Raw genomic sequence first — 13,219 nt, 5'->3', positions numbered from 1 at the left:
TAACCTTTAAAGCAGTGGTTCTCAACCTGTGTAACCTCAGGACCCACTTTTATCCTTGGTCATTAAGTTGCGACCCAAGTCGCACTGCAATGCAACGCACGGCATTTTGGTACTGTGCGTTTCTGTGCTGGCGATTGAACTGTGGGGCAGGTCATTCAAATGAATGACAACACAACCCACCTCCCACACCAGAGTGCATAGTAGGTGCAATTGCATGGTACAGTGCATTAATCGCACAGGACTGTTTGATTAACGCACTGTACTAGTGTGAACGGGCCCTCAAAAACACTGACAGACACACACAAATTCTCACACACACATACACACTCCAAAAAACTTAATTAAAAAAAAAAAATTCTTAAGATCCCCCCAGTCTCCGTACCTTACGAGAACTGAAGTGGATCCTCAGCTTGGGATGCAGTGTGGGCTGCTATGCTGTGATGGAGCTCCATCCATATGTGCATTGCTTGTACAATCCCATTGTGCACCCTATAGAGGTCACGTCACTCCGGTCCAGGCACCTCTACAGGACAAGTGAGGGAGCTGTAAGCAATGTATATATGGATGGAGCTCCCTAACGGCCATAGCTCCAGCCCACCACACCTTAAACTGACACTTGGCGCCCGAGCAACATATGAATGTCTGCTTGGCGCAAGAATTGATAGTGCTGCGTTAGGCCCCATTCACACTAAGCAATTTCCGGCGCGACATCGCGCATTTGTGCCGCGCGATATCGCGAGAATTGGCCGCTAATGCTATTCAATGGAGCTGTCTTAGCTCCATGTCGATTGTCGCAAGTCGCTTCTACAGGACCCTTTTTTCTGCGGATTTTGCTTTTTTTCTAATGGAGCCCGACGGAGAAGGTCGCGCTACCGTCGCTGGAACGTCGCCCCGAAAGTCGCACTATCCCGGCCACGCGGATCCGCTGCAAAAGGTATGTCGCTTAGTGTGAATGGGGCCTTAGGGGGAAGCTGAGAAGCCTCTCACCTAGAAAAGTGGAAGACATGCGGCGACCCACTGAACACGGGATCACGACCCACTTTTGGGTCACGACCCACCAGTTGAGAACCAAGGCTTTAAAGTGACCGAACAAAATTCTCAGCTTTGGTTAGAGTCAGAAATAAAGGTTTCTGCTGCTATCTGGGGCTCCGTTACTGTCCTGCTAACAACGTTTGCTCTAATAGAAACACAGACAGAAACAAAAATGCTTTCAATTAGTAGAGTAGAGGCAGGCTAGTACCCCTGGGAATCTTTTCATTACTATCGAAGTCAGTAAATAAGTCTCTAACAGAGCTCAGGTTAGCAGTAAAACCCAACAGGAGCTCTTATCTCACCTAATTCTATTCAAAACTAGAAAATACGTTTGTGACATGACATGCACTTTAAGGTAGATGTAAACATTAAATCGTTGACATTTAGATTGCTAAGGCACCGTGTATCATAATACTATTTTTTCCATCTCTTATTGCATCTCAGTGTTGCTGATCTCCTGCAGCCACTTCCTGTCTACAATAAAGACTGAACAATTGAAAATAACCACTTCAATTATAGTAACATGAAATGTTAGTGATTGGGTTTATATTTACTCTACCTAAAACTAATCCCTCAATAATGACTTTAAACACCTGAAACAATTTAACTTGTCACAGTGATGAATAGTAAATCATTGCAGAGATATTAGCAGCGAAAGTTCTACCGTGTTCAAAAAGTGAAAGCTCTGGTGCTTACTTAGTATGTGCCAAATTATTGTCAGCAAAGAACAATGATCTGATACAGATAACCTTGTTTGTAGCTGATCCATGTGGATTATATTTCTGCATTAACGTCAAACATGCATGGATTTTCAGCTGGCAGTGGATCTAATACTCTGAAAATTACAGGACTTTAATGAACAAAAGTTCACAATATAAAAGATATACAAATTCTAATCCAACAGAGAATCTGTTACTCTCCAAATATAACATTTATTAAAAAGTCAACCACAAGGAGATAGTTGTGAAGGATGTGCAAGAATACTTGCGCTACACTAAAAAGATACATTCACATAATCAGGCCACACAGAATCAAACACCAAATCGCATAACCACCTGTTCAGATCGGGAAACTCTCCCAAAACTCTGGCTGTGAAGAACTTTGCTCTCAAGACAGAACGCCGCTTCCAATAAAAGAACACGACTGCGTGTAAGGTCCACAACAATGATCGTTCTAATAGAGTCATTTAATCATAGTTTTCTGATTCACCTGCACTTGACAACACTTTTATCCATGAAAAATCCAAGAAGGAAAACACATTGCTTCCTTAAAGGAGAATTATGTGGAGAGCGAAATACATGCATCCTCATAATTAAAGCCGATGTGAGACACTGAAGCGGTCACACATCAGCTCTATTGAACGGGAACTGAGCGATAACATACCGCTGATCACTCAGTTCGTGATCTCCCTGAAGAGAGCGGTGACCATCAGTCATTGTTACACGCAAAGATTCCCTCCTTCCGGGCCTATTCACACGACGTCCGTTTTCTGTGTTGATCTGATCCGTACGCTCCTGCACTCAGACTAAGGCGTCAGATTATGTCTGGGGCCTCTAGATTTCGTATATTCACAGGTATGGCACAATATCTTATTCTACCATGAGTGCACCATACTCTGGGGAGTAGAGGTATTCCAACCAATAGAAGCACGCTTTCCAGGACTTGTCGTCAGTATGGTGTAGAGTCGCAGTAAGCTCCTCCATTACCCGTGTTTCGTCCACCTTACCGAGCCACATCGTGACCGTGGGTGGGCCGGAGCTTTTCCAGCATAGTGGAATACAGGCCCTGGCAGCGTTAACCAGGTGAATGAGCAGAGATGAGCGGTATTTTTTCCGAGACAGTGTGGACCTGTGGCACAACAGTCCCTGAGGCTAGGGCAGGACCAGAAGATGTGTAGAATGGTTCCTTCTGCCTGTTCACATCTCCAGCATGCTGGTGGTGTTTGTGGGAACATTTTGTGCATCCTAGTGGGTATCACTGGTTTCTTTACTGACCTTTACCGAGCCAATGTGATCTGGATACTTCCTCCACGTCAAAAACGTAGAAAAGTTATTGAAACAGCAGGACAGAAAGGAAAACAAGCTAAAAATAAGCCCCTAGATGCTCTCTTATCTATCCCTAATAGTAAGGATGCACCGATACCAAGTACCGTACTCGGTACAAGTACAAATACAAGTACGGATACTTTTCGAGCTCCAAGACTAGACTAGAGAAAAATTCAAAAGTTAGGAGGCAGCTGTTATTTTTAAAGAGCACAAGGAGCTCCTAGGATTTGTACATCTCTGTTTTAATGTATGATTTTGTTTTTATAAACATATATAAAGGGATGCACCAATACCAGTTTTGCAAGTACAAGTACTGATACTAGCCCAAGTACTTACAGATACAAGTACTGATACATTTTTTTTTGTCATGTGACAGTTTTTCTAAAACAATATCGACTAATGATTTCAGGACAGTGGTGGAGCGCCAAAGCCAGGTCCCAGCTGCAACCTCTGCAACCCTGGTAGTTCTCATTAAAATGCCAAGTATCGGCACTGGTATCTGAACTGGTATCCCTACTAATAGCACCACAAGTCTCGTGATTCTGCTCTATCGATCCCACTCAGGCCACACACTCCCACCATGTAAACTTGACCCTAACACTTAAACCTGCCCTCGCATGAACCCTAAAATCTTGCCCTAAAAATGAGTACTCAGCACTTAACCTGCACCCAAGCATTTAATCCTTACACAAAACCTAATTCTATAAGCTGAACTAGAGGCAGGTGGGAATTCATGTAACTAGTGTAATTACCTCAAATTATCCTAAGACTGGTGACTGGAGGAGAGAGCCCAGTGTGCAGAGGGATAACTTCATCAGAATATTTTTCCTTTACTATCCTATTAGTAAGTTGGAGGTGTGTCCAGGTCTTACTATAGTTGAAATGGAGGTGTGAGGACTCACTGTGCTGCTGGGCCATGGTGGCTGGATCACAAAAGTGGCTACTGATTAATTAAAAATCCTTTGTTATGTTAACATTGCCCATATATGTGTTTCAAGTGTGTATTGCACTGCTTGCCTGGAGTTTAACCCAACCTTACCAAATAACTTAACCATCAACCTTATCCTAATTCCTAATACTGACTAACTCCAGCAAACCTGGACCTACCTTATCAAGTGTTGTATCAGCACCTAAATCTACACCTGTGCCAAGATTCTGGCAATTAAAAAACAATCTATTGCATGAAGTGGTTTGCCTTTGCAGGTGCATTGGTGAGTCAATGACCTAGAAAACAAAATTGCATTTCGGGAGTCCTGACTTCACTGGTTGCATACCTATTCTTTGTGTGAGTTCACCAAGTATCGGAGTAAGAATAAGAACAAGCCCAGAGCTCACACCTTAAAAATTCAGCAATGGTAGTTCCCATATTTGTATGACAGGTCGTCTTTGGAAAAGTTGAGACAGATTTAAGATTAAACAAAAGCAGAGGATAGCAAATTAAAGAACTAGAAAGCCACTGTTTGCATACACAAGCATCTAGCCATAGACCTAATACCTGCAATTTCTGTCCTGCAATCTCAGTCGGTGGCTCAGGTATGGGGGGGCAGTGCAGGTCCCCATTGTTCATCACATACTGGATAAGGTTAACAAGCATAGCACAGGAATCTGCACAGGTGTGAATGTGAAGCACGTTGTTGGAGCAGCGCAGTTCAAAGAGAGGCTGAGTCTGAAGGCAAAAAATACAAATGAATGACTTAAATCATTTTTACAAGTTCAAAGTGAGAGAAAGAGCTTCAGATAAAATAAAACATAAGAGTAGATATTCTTATATTAGAGTAAGAGCTTGTAGACACACTCCCAAATAATGTTTGCTGTAAATCAGTTGAAACTGCTGGAATGGAGGTAAGTGAACACTACTCAGAAGAATTAAGAACTTCTATGGGCAATGTAAAAGCCTGAGTACAAGGGTGGTATGCATCAAGATCGAACACAAAGCAATACAAGTCAACAGGATGTATGTTATTGACATGCTTGTGTTAGGTTGTCATTACCAAATCCAATATCTGCAGGCACACACACTGCTCTACTTGCCCTCTGAAAACGAAGCAAAGGGCAAACAAGTCTTAAATCAGGGAGTTGACCAGCACACAGTACTAAATTTAAAAAATATTTTTGCTATAGTGTGGTAACATTAATCTTACTAGCATAGCACAAACATATTTTGTTGTTACAGACTCAGTTGTCAGACTCTTTACGGGTTATTACCTGGCAAAATATACCTGATTTGGAGGCTGATTAAATCAGAGTAGATCTGCAGAGGTTTGGGGCTTTAAGAGGACCAGCCAAAGTAGACATTTATAAGAATCTCTAGAGCTTTGCCTCCATGTGATAGGCACGTGTTCTTTTATTGGGCTGTGCCACCTTTCTGACAGCAGAAGTATTAGCCCGCTGTCAGGCTGTAAGACCCCCGGTGAGGCCGACTCATTCCCTGCCTGAGTTCATGGTTGGAACCCTCATTCTGTCCAGACTGCTCGGAGCAGCGCACAAATATCAGTCAACAAAAGGTTTAGTTTTTTTTCATGTTATCCTGACAGTACCTTTGTTAGTTCACAGTTATTTAGTGCCTGTAATCAGCACTGAGTTTATAGCCTGACACTTCTGATCTGACAGAATACAAGTAAAAAAAAAAAAGCAACTCCTGAAAGGTATTGCTGCATTATTATAACAAATGAAGAGTAGAAATGTGGATTATTACAAATGCCCATTGATAACTGGTTCAAATTTAGACTGCATGAAGCATGAGCTTAGGCATACTATCAGGCATAGCACGTAGCTTAAAAAAAGTTAACAGAGAGCTGTTAAGATATATAGCGGTTGCAGCCGCAAGTAAATCTAATACTTTATACCATCAACCACATCACTGAAAAACCCCTGAGGTACTTTATGGCCAGGTTTGAATACGATACTGTAGAATGTCTTTCCTAACAAGGTAAAGATGGCTGATACAATTTAAGGAAGATTACCACTTGCAAGATGTATAACTCAGCCCCTGACCTAGTCTGGGTTATTCTTCTGTTCTTCGGATACATACCAATTTAGACAAGGCGTTCCCCTTCCATGTTGTGATGACCAACTCCAGGAGATCAACATCCAAGACACAGACATAATCTGGAAACACACCAAAACTTGGTAAGTGCTTAATTAAATCAACACCTCCTTTAAAAAGAAACCCAGTGTGCATCTCCGATACCTATATCAATATGGCCATCTATGATCTCATGCCAGTGTATGCATTTATGCAGGACTAGATACATGTCTGATGCCTATGTATGCATTTATGCAGAACTAGATACATATCTGATGCCTATGTATGCATTTATGAAGGACTAGATACATGTCTGATGCCTATGTATGCATTTATGCAGGACTAGATACATGTCTGATGCCTATGTATGCATTTATGCAGGACTAGATACATATCTGATGCCTATGTATGCATTTATGCAGCACTAGATACATGTCTGATGCCTATGTATGCATTTATGCAGCACTAGATACATGTCTGATGCCTATGTATGCATTTATGCATGCACCACTTTACATGTCTGATGCCTATGTATGCATTTATGCTGCACTGGGCACATACTTGTGAACCTGCACTCCACTGTGTACATTCACATGGGCTTCATAAGTGTTGTTACAGACTGCTACTAACAGTTAATAAGGGAAAAGCCAAAAACACAAACTCAGCTGCTAGTCAGAGTTACAAGTAACAGTGAAGTCACGGTCAAGTAATAAGTAACAGTGATTACTTACAGAAAAAAAATACTACCAATAGAGCAATAGTTCACCAATAGACATGAAGTGTCTCATAGAGAACAGCAGGTGCTGAAATATCTTCCCATCTTTCAACCCATCCCAATATACTATGTAACTCGGATGATAAATAGAAATGACTCATGTGGTGGACAATAGAAGTGCATGTGCATTTAGCACCTTCACTTGGAAGAACTTGTACCCATAAATATACAGTATATGCTATGAAAGTAGAGATTATACAAAAGTGTTAGGAGGACTTTTGATCAAAATGCCATCACCAAAGGGCCTTAAACCACAAGTGCTCCAAGACTGCAGCTCAGCATGCACTTCCAACACACCAACATAGCACTTGGTGTAAAAGATTTGTATTGAACCTAATACTTGTTGCATCCGGCAGTTTCAGGTCAGAGATTCTGCAGCCCTCAGTGCCAGGGCCATATAATTATTTTCTTATTTTTTTAATAATTTGTTTCTTATTATTTTTTAATTTTTAATCACCTTTTTATTTTTTTATTTCATTTTTTTTTTTCACCTAACTATATCGCTATGACAGAGGAGATAACAATCCCCTGTGTGATAGCAATTGGAGGCGACAGGTTCTCTTTATTGACCTTGTCACCTCAATACAGTTCTAGCACAGCGCTGTGCTGGAACTCCTGTGACAGGGGAGAGAGGAAGAGCACAGCTCTCCCCTCTCACTGTCTACACTATTTTCTCCAGTTTATATAAACCAATCCTAGTGTTTCCCAGTTTTTTGTGGTAAAATTAGGTACCTCGGCTTATATTCGGGATGGCTTATACTCGAGTATATACGGTACATCTTTGGCAGATGCCTGCCCCATTTTCCAGATGAGTAGAACAGGTTCCCTTGATATAGCTGAACAATTAATAAGCAAATCAGCACATTGGAAGCCTCTTCTTTTTGGGGTAAGAAGTATTAGAGCAGTAAGAAGTCACTTATCTAATATTTTATATTTCATGCCTTACAAGGAACGCTATGGAAAAAAGAAGGATGCATCTTAAACACTTGACAGGCATCCCTATTGGACCCAGTAATTGGTAAAATGTTTATGACTTTATGAGCTTCTCAAATACTATTCAAAATGCTTGTAAGCACTTTGCTAATCACAGACATCCAGAAATAGTGTGGTAAGTACTTGATGGGTTGTTGAGGAACACACTAAAATGCCTTGCTTGAATGCTCTTGAGCACCTAACCCTATCAAGATGTTTAGTTATAGATTTGTTCAGTCTTCTATTAAAGTAGAAAATGTCTTCAGCCTCAGGCATGCTCATATGTAAATCTACTCCTCACTGATATAAGATGATAGTCATGAGATTTAGCTGCATTTAGCTGGATCAGATGACGCTGTCATCCCTATAGGAGCAGCAGATACCCGTGCCTGACCATTCCTGGGGAGAAATGTCAGTAGGTTTGAAAAATGTGTTGGCCAGTTACTCTTTAGCTGAGGTGGTCGGCTAGAACTATGAGGTGAGTGAAAAGCACTCACTTCATAGTTCTCCTTTAAGAACAATCTGGTTAGGCAAAGTTTGACCTTTCCCTGCAGCTACATACAATTACGTCAGGTCTGTGTAAGATGTCTTAGGCTATAGGTGCAATTAGCAGATAATATACAAAGCCCTGAAGACAAGGGGCATTAGGCTATGTGACATGGCATGATGATTCACATTGCTAGAGCCCCATTTTTAACATCTATGGACTTGTATGGACTAATAGCATGACACTGATGTCAGACTATTAGTACAGGAGATTTACATCCAAGGATTTTGTTTCATGGTAGTGAATGTTAAGAGAAGCATTAACCCTTTTGACCCTACTGCAACTACTTGAAGTCTCTTTTTAAAGGCCATTAGACATGGCGAAAGATTACTTTATGTTTAGTGCTGTCAGAGAAAGCATAAGCCAGATTTTTTCTTCCAGTATTTTAATAATATCTGCTGATCAGGCAAAGATAAACAGACATCAACCACTGCTCCATATTACTGCCTTATAAGCAGTAATGAGGAGATCACTCAATACCAAAATGGATGCTGACATTTGATGAAAAGAAGTTAGTCCGATGATCTGTCTCTCTTAACAAATGTTGAAATAAGTAATCAGCTGCATTGGAACCACAATGTTTCCAATGAGCCAGCTCACTCATAGACTAGCATTTGGAGAATGAGCAGTAAAGCAAAATCAATATATTCTGAGCCTGTTACATCATTTCCCAACCTATTCTTGTAGTGTTTCCCTGCTAACAGTCAAACAATATAGAGGCACGAAGGAACGGGATATAAAGTTAACCTGTCTCATAAATGTATATTGGTTTAAAAAAAAAATTTCTAACAGCAGATATAAGCTTATATGAACTAGTTGCTGACCGGGGTGTTGAACCCCCTTACTGTCCAGTCCCGTTTTTCAGTATTCAGCGCTGCAGTACTTTGACTGACATTTATTCAGTAATGCAACGCTGTACTGAAATGAATTGTATATCTTTTTTGGGGGACAGATAGAGCTTTCTTTTGGTGGTATTTAATCATTGCTGTGGTTTTTATTTTTTACTATCTAAAAAAAAAAAGAGGGAAAATTTGGAAAAAAAACTGTTTACCCTACATTATGTTCTAAAACATGTATTATTACCCAATTTTTTTGTAAAATATAAAAGACAGGGTCACTGCAAAACTGCAAAAAAATGTACCATAACCAAAATTGGCCATAAGCGATGCTTTAAAAGCTTTTACAGCTCATTAATTTAGTGTTATCAGTGATTGAGGGCCCTAGAATTATTGCTCACACGCCGACATTCACAGTGATATGTAACATGTGCGGTACAAGAGATGCAATCACCGTTTGCGCAAGTTTTCGTTTGTATGTGTTTGTACGGGGGGTGTGTTTCATGTGACTAATTTCTTTTTTTTTACTTTACACTTAACTTTATTGCTATTACAAAGGGTGCTAAGAAGCCCCCTATGTGATAGCAAATTTACAGTGACAGGACTGTAAGACCCCTAATGTCTCCTAGGGACCCCCAAAGAAGCTGATGAAGCAGAGATCTTCTTCAATAGCTTCTCTCCTGCTACCAAAACACATTCAAACTTTTGCATTGGGAAGTACAGATGCACTACTCATTTTCAAGACAAAGAAGTCCAAGAATTTTACATCTTTGTTCAGAGGACACTGTTGACTACTGTTTTTCTGCCCTCTAGTGGACAAGTAACATTCAGATTGTCACTTTAAGACCAGTCATAGACTCAGACTCAGGAGTTAAATCTTAAAAATGCATTCAAGTACCTCAACTATGTATCTTAGCCCTGGTACACACCTAGGCGTATTGCATATGCGCGTCTGTCGCGCGGTTTTTTTACCGCGATTCGCGGTAAAATAATCGCGCGACAAACGGGCGTTTCCGAGGGCTACTTGGCTGTATCCCAATGGAAACACGCAACAAAAACGGCCCAAAGTAGTACATGTACCTTTTCAGGTGTGGGCCGTTTTGTAGCGCGTTAGGGAAGGGCTGAAATACGCCAAGGTGTGAACCAGACCCATTGAATACAATGGGATTTAGATGTTTGAGCGTTTTGTAGAGCGTTCGTCGAGCGTAGAACGCGCTACAAAACGTTCAGGTGTGAACGAGAGCTTATTTGTGTATCACTCGGCAGTAAATCCTCACATCATCTCTGAATTGGTGCTGACACTGTCCTTCCTTCTGGAGGGAGGGCTACATTTGTTCCCCGTGGTCCCTGTGTGTGTTGTAAAGTAGTCACCGCTCCAAGCTCGCTCTCATGACTACACTCACTACAATCTCAGTACAAATACAAATTCAATACACACACAGGAACCATGGGAAATAAAAGCAGCCACCCTCCAGAAGGAAGGACAGTGTCACCACCAATTCAGAGATTATTTGAGGATCTACAGCCGAGTGATATACAAATAAGATACATTTTTGTTAACAGTTAAGGTATTTGAATGCACTTTTAAGATTTAACTCCTGAGTTCAGAGTCACTTTAATTTCAGTATTCTGAATTATCTACACAGCTCCAACATTTTCTTTACCTTAGGGTCCATTCACGAAGCTGAATTTTCACTGACCTGGTTTTTCTATTATATAAATTTTTCCACTAAACAATTCAATTCAAATTATTATTTTTACATTATGTATCATGAAGTGGTATTCCTGGTTAAAGTGGAACTCCAGGAAAAGTCATTCTAGCTTTAAAGGAAAGGGTTTGAATTTGTAACAGATTTTCTATTGCTGCCTGTGACCATGTTGGAAGAATTATTCTTATTTTGTCCTGGGAACTATAGTCACCAGGATGGAAAGTTAGGGGAAAGACGGCTTTGACTAGGTATGTATTTTCCACCTCTTGCTCAGGACCCCCTGCAACTAGTTCCCTCTGCAGCAACTGCTCACGTTAGCATAATGCATGTGGCATTTTAACTACCACTTGTTACTTGCTATATTTTGGGCTCCAAACGGATGGATCAGCTGAATTTGCTGCATCCATCTTACATCACTTGTCATATTTTGTATGTAAACATCAATTCACAAAGATTAATACACAGACTTCACCGTGTTAAAGTACTGTTATCTTATGGCTGGTGATAAAGTGTAATGTGAAAATGATTTCAAATCCTGGACAGAGTGGGAAAGGTTTTGAACCTCTGTCGGGTTTTAATAGCTATCTGTCTCCCCATTCAGAATATTTTTCTACACTTCCTGTTGAGAAGATACAACAGGAAATGAAAGCCAGTCTCCCTAAACTGGAGAGAAATCCTGCCTTCAACAGTTGTCATCAGAACAAGAGAGATTTCCTTCCACTTCTGTCTTGATGACAGGAAAGTGTACAATATTTAATCATAAGATTTTACTATCCAGATCCCACTGCGAGATTCCATGTTTCCATCCAACAATAACCGATAACATTGACTTTGCTGTTTTACTTATCATATCACTGCATCACAAAATGTCATACCTCTCTTTAAATCAGTCACATCAGCTTCACATTTGTCTGACAGATGAAGAGCAGAGTCATCTAAAATAAACCTGGAAATAAGAACAGAGAATATTAACTCAATATACAGAAACAGGAAAGGAGCTGGGCAGAGAGAGAGAGCGTGTGGGTGTGTCAGAGAGTGCGTGCTAGAGCGAGTGGAAGAGAGATATAGAAAAAAGAGAAAGAAAGACAGAGGGATTATTTAAAGTACAACTCCACTCAAAATATTTTCTTTCGTTTTAGATAGCATGGGGAAATGTTAAAACCTCTCTCATATTCCTAATTTTTCATGTCTTGGACACCAGGGCAAGAGCAAATGGGAATGAGTGTCACAGCAGCAATACAAATCTGACAGAAGGTTCTCACCCTTCCTCACCTGTTGTGTTTTTTGCTCTTACTGTCCCCAGCGGACATCCTGTGAATGGTACAGGAGGTGCTGTGGAATTCTCCCAATAGGGACACAAACAGCAATATATGCGCCATAAAAAATGACCTAAGGCCTGGCTCACACTGAGTGTATTGTGGCAGCTGATTCCGCCAAAAAATCACATTCATTCTTATGGCCCCTGTTCACACCTGAGCGTTGTGTCGCAATAACCAAAACTCCTGTCGCTGGAAAAAGTACATGAGCTTCTTTTTGGCATATTACAGCTCATTTTGTAGAGTCAATAGGAAACGCACGTTCTAATTGGTTTTGCGCGTTTTTGCCATTTGCATCAGTGTGTCACAATCTGCTCATAAAAATGTGCGTGCGTTTATTGTGCACAAAAATTTGCATTTTTATGTGCAAAAACGCTGTTGCCTAGGTGTGAATCAGGCCTAAGAGGCACCAAAACCACACGAAGGGTTATATTTATAAAACAAGTTGCAGAACTATTCATCCTACGAAACTGCATGTAGATTAGTTCTGTGTGAATAGGGGCAAAAACAAATGTCATTAGTATAGTTTCTTTCTAGGTCGAATTCAACATCGCCATAATACTTCATTATGGTCACTAGACAGAGCTGCGGAGTTAAGGAAATAAGTACAGTAAACTCTCTGTTATCCGGTATTCAACTAACAAGAACTCTCATCTAACCAGAGAAAAACAATCCCCTGTGTACTCACTGTTCTGCTGATCTGAGGCATGTATTATCCTGGAAACGATTGTGTGCCTATTTGTCTCAATTTGCTTTTGATTACTGCATTTCAATATTAATATGAAGTCAATACAGAGTTTGTACATATACATCTGTTCACCTTTAGAAAACGGCAAGTGACGAAACGCGTCAAGGGGCAGATCTTTCTGACACGAACTGTTTAGCAGTGTGTCTGTTCTTAGGTGTTGGTCTGGCCGGCCGGAAAACTTTTTTAAACTTCTATGTGAACTGTTCATCCTAAA

The 13,219-nt window shown here is 40.7% G+C and overlaps 1 protein-coding gene across 1 annotated transcript in view; it reads right to left on the bottom strand.

Annotated features, from left to right (window-relative positions):
* Positions 1–13,219, bottom strand: part of ATG2A (autophagy related 2A) — a 100,438-nt gene that overhangs the window by 32,075 nt on the left and 55,144 nt on the right. The window contains exons 25-27 of the mRNA XM_018554315.1: positions 11,817–11,887; positions 6,109–6,185; positions 4,573–4,743 (exon numbers count right to left, since the gene is read on the bottom strand). Coding sequence (XP_018409817.1) covers positions 4,573–4,743; positions 6,109–6,185; positions 11,817–11,887 — 319 coding nt within the window. The remainder of the gene's footprint in view (positions 1–4,572; positions 4,744–6,108; positions 6,186–11,816; positions 11,888–13,219) is intronic.

This window comes from Nanorana parkeri, unplaced genomic scaffold (genome assembly GCF_000935625.1).
Source record: "Nanorana parkeri isolate BGI_ZX_2015 unplaced genomic scaffold, ASM93562v1 scaffold153, whole genome shotgun sequence".
Taxonomy (NCBI): Eukaryota; Metazoa; Chordata; class Amphibia; order Anura; family Dicroglossidae; genus Nanorana; species Nanorana parkeri.
The sequence above is the reverse complement of the archived record's forward strand: the minus strand, read 5'-3'. Positions and strand labels throughout refer to the sequence as shown.